The sequence below is a fragment of the Limulus polyphemus genome, unplaced genomic scaffold (assembly GCF_000517525.1).
Source record: "Limulus polyphemus unplaced genomic scaffold, Limulus_polyphemus-2.1.2 Scaffold79656, whole genome shotgun sequence".
In the NCBI taxonomy this organism is placed as follows: Eukaryota; Metazoa; Arthropoda; class Merostomata; order Xiphosura; family Limulidae; genus Limulus; species Limulus polyphemus.
In genome coordinates, this window is record NW_013745252.1 from 1 (window position 1) to 2,530 (window position 2,530).

A 2,530-nucleotide genomic window follows, 5' to 3' on the forward strand; every position below is an offset into this window, starting at 1 on the left:
TGTACTGGGTAGGATTAGAGATGGATTGTTACTCCATTGCTATGGTATTTAACCAGTGTATAAACACACCTGGACTAGGTAGGATTGTTACCCCATTGCTATGGTATTTAACCAGTGTATAAACACACCTGGACTAGGTAGGATTAGAGGTGGATTGTTACCCCATTCCTATGGTATTTAACCAGTGTATAAACACACCTGGACTAGGTAGGATTGTTACCCCATTGCTATGGTATTTAACCAGTGTATAAACACACCTGGACTAGGTAGGATTAGAGGTGGATTGCTCACCCCTCGTAGCGATTTATATGAAATATGGAAGAAGCATTCATCTAAGTACAATTAAACGTGAGCTAAGGGCTTACTGTAATGATTTTTAATCAGGAAGAGTATGGTTAGGTACGATTAGAAATGAACTGTGGGTCGACTGTATTGATTTTTGACCATTTCTTCATGAACAGCACAAAGTGTTTTATATATGACTTTAAAGGATGGTCTGTTGGTTGGTTTCTTGTTCCAACATCTCTTCATCAGATTGTAGATAGAAAGTGGAGTATTTTCAGGACACGAAAGTACGTTGCCTTCTTGAATGAACTTGACCACTTCCTCGTGAGTCATTCCATAGTATGGTTGAAGAGCGAAAGAAAAAATTTCCCAAACCATGATCCCGAAAGCCCAGATATCAGACTCCACAGTAAATTTGTTGTAGAGAATGGACTCCAACGGCATCCAACGGATAGGGATGGCGTCGTGCTCGCTGCCTTTATAATAGTTAGCAGTATAGATTTTTTGAGAAAGACCAAAGTCTGAGATTTTCACAACCATGTCGTCATTAATCAGACAGTTTCTGGTAGCAAGGTCACGGTGGACAAATTTCCTCTCTGAAAGATAACTCATACCTGCTGCTACCTGCCTGGCTATGTTCACCAGATCCCAGTGGTTTAAGCGAACATCGTTGAAAATGTTGTTCTTTGCCGCTCGAACGATGTAGTTACTGGGGGAGCAAGATCGGAGGAACCCGTTCAGGTCACCTCTCCCCATATACTCAAACAAAAAACACATTGGTTTACCAACAGCACATACTCCCAGGAGCTTCACGATGTTGGGATGATCAAATTCGGCTAGGAGACAAGCTTCCCTCTCAAAATCACTCTGGAGGTCTTCGCTAGCCTCTTCTTTCAGCATCTTGACTGCTACCATGGTGAACTCGTCATCCTTGACCACTCCTGGGACCTTGGCCTGAAATACCCTCCCAAAAGCACCCTGTCCAATATCCCGGATATACAAGATGTCATTCCGAGGGAATTCTAGGCCCTCTAGTTTTGGATTTAGTTTTGCTCCAGTTTTGTGGTAAGAAATGTTTGAAGGAAGTTTATCCAGATCTATATCCACGTCTACCGTTGGAGTGGCATTGTAGCCGCGACGATATTTCCGAATTCTCCGGAAGGCCAAAACCAGCACCATCACCAACACAACTGCTGTCAGACAGAGAGCCGTAATGACAAGGATAAAAGTAGGACTAAAAACTGGATGTTTGGGTACTTCAAAGTTATCCTGCAGATCTGCTTCTAGAGAGCTTCCCAAACTATTGTTGGCTAGAAAATACAAATTATATTATGATTTTTTTTTATAAGAAGACAAACCCCTGAAACTAAAAAAGGGTTACTAAAAATAAATGAAATAAGAAATAATGATTTTAATGAAATACCCCAAATGAACTAATATTATATTAGATAAAATGTAATATACATCAAATATTAAGATACAAGTTCTATCTGTGCTTAAACTTCTAAAAATAAAACAGAAATCACAAACTCTAGTGCTAATATAATGATCAATCATCTAAAAATAATAACAGGTACTTCTTTTTAAGCTTATCTGTAACCCTTCGTATACTACGTCAGTTTACACCTTACACAACTGGGATGTATTTGAACCCCCAGACTAAAAGATGGTACCCTATTTAACTAGCTATGTACTTTGGTAACTGAAAACAAAGAGCCTTTTAATACCCGAAACACAAGTTTCTTTACAACATTTTATTAGTGGAATCGAAACTTTATCACCAGCAACTTAACCATCTTATTGCTGCTGTTTCTGTGGTGGTACTTCATCTTCCCCTTTTGGGCTTCTGTTACCCTAATTTCTTCTGCACGAGCAATATTTTTTTATTAGAACCCTTGGATAATTTATATGTGACATTGTTTTAAATTTCGCGCAAAGCTACACGAGGGCTATCTCCACTAGCCGTCCCTAAATTTTCGGTGTAAGACTAGAGGGAAGGCTGCTAGTCATCACCTCCCACCGCCGACTCTTGGCCTACTCTTTTTACCAACGAATAATGGGATTGACCGTCACCTTATAACGCCACCACGGCTGAAAGGGCGAGCGTGTTTGGTGGGACGGGGATTCGAACCCGCGACTTGCAGATTGCGAGTCGAGCGCCCTAACCAGTTGACCATAACGGGCCATGTGTGACAAACTTGTATCCTGAGTTACCTTGAAGCATGATAGAATCAGTTTCATAAAC

At 40.6% G+C, this 2,530-nt stretch overlaps 1 protein-coding gene across 2 annotated transcripts; it reads right to left on the reverse strand.

The window, feature by feature from the left end:
- Positions 1-13: 13 nt before the first annotated feature.
- Positions 14-1,590, reverse strand: LOC106477798 (tyrosine-protein kinase transmembrane receptor Ror2-like). Of its 2 annotated transcripts, none has more exons than XM_022381243.1 (2): positions 92-1,590; positions 14-31 (listed from the first exon to the last, which is right to left on the reverse strand). In XM_022381243.1, exon 1 carries the CDS (start codon positions 1,462-1,464, stop codon positions 406-408), a length of 1,059 nt encoding a protein of 352 aa, XP_022236951.1. In that variant the 5' UTR covers positions 1,465-1,590; the 3' UTR covers positions 14-31; positions 92-405. The 2 variants fall into 2 exon arrangements, with proteins under 2 accessions (XP_022236951.1, XP_022236952.1); XM_022381244.1 differs by having other exon boundaries at positions 31-198; positions 258-1,590.
- Between the last annotated feature and the right edge of the window lie 940 nt (positions 1,591-2,530).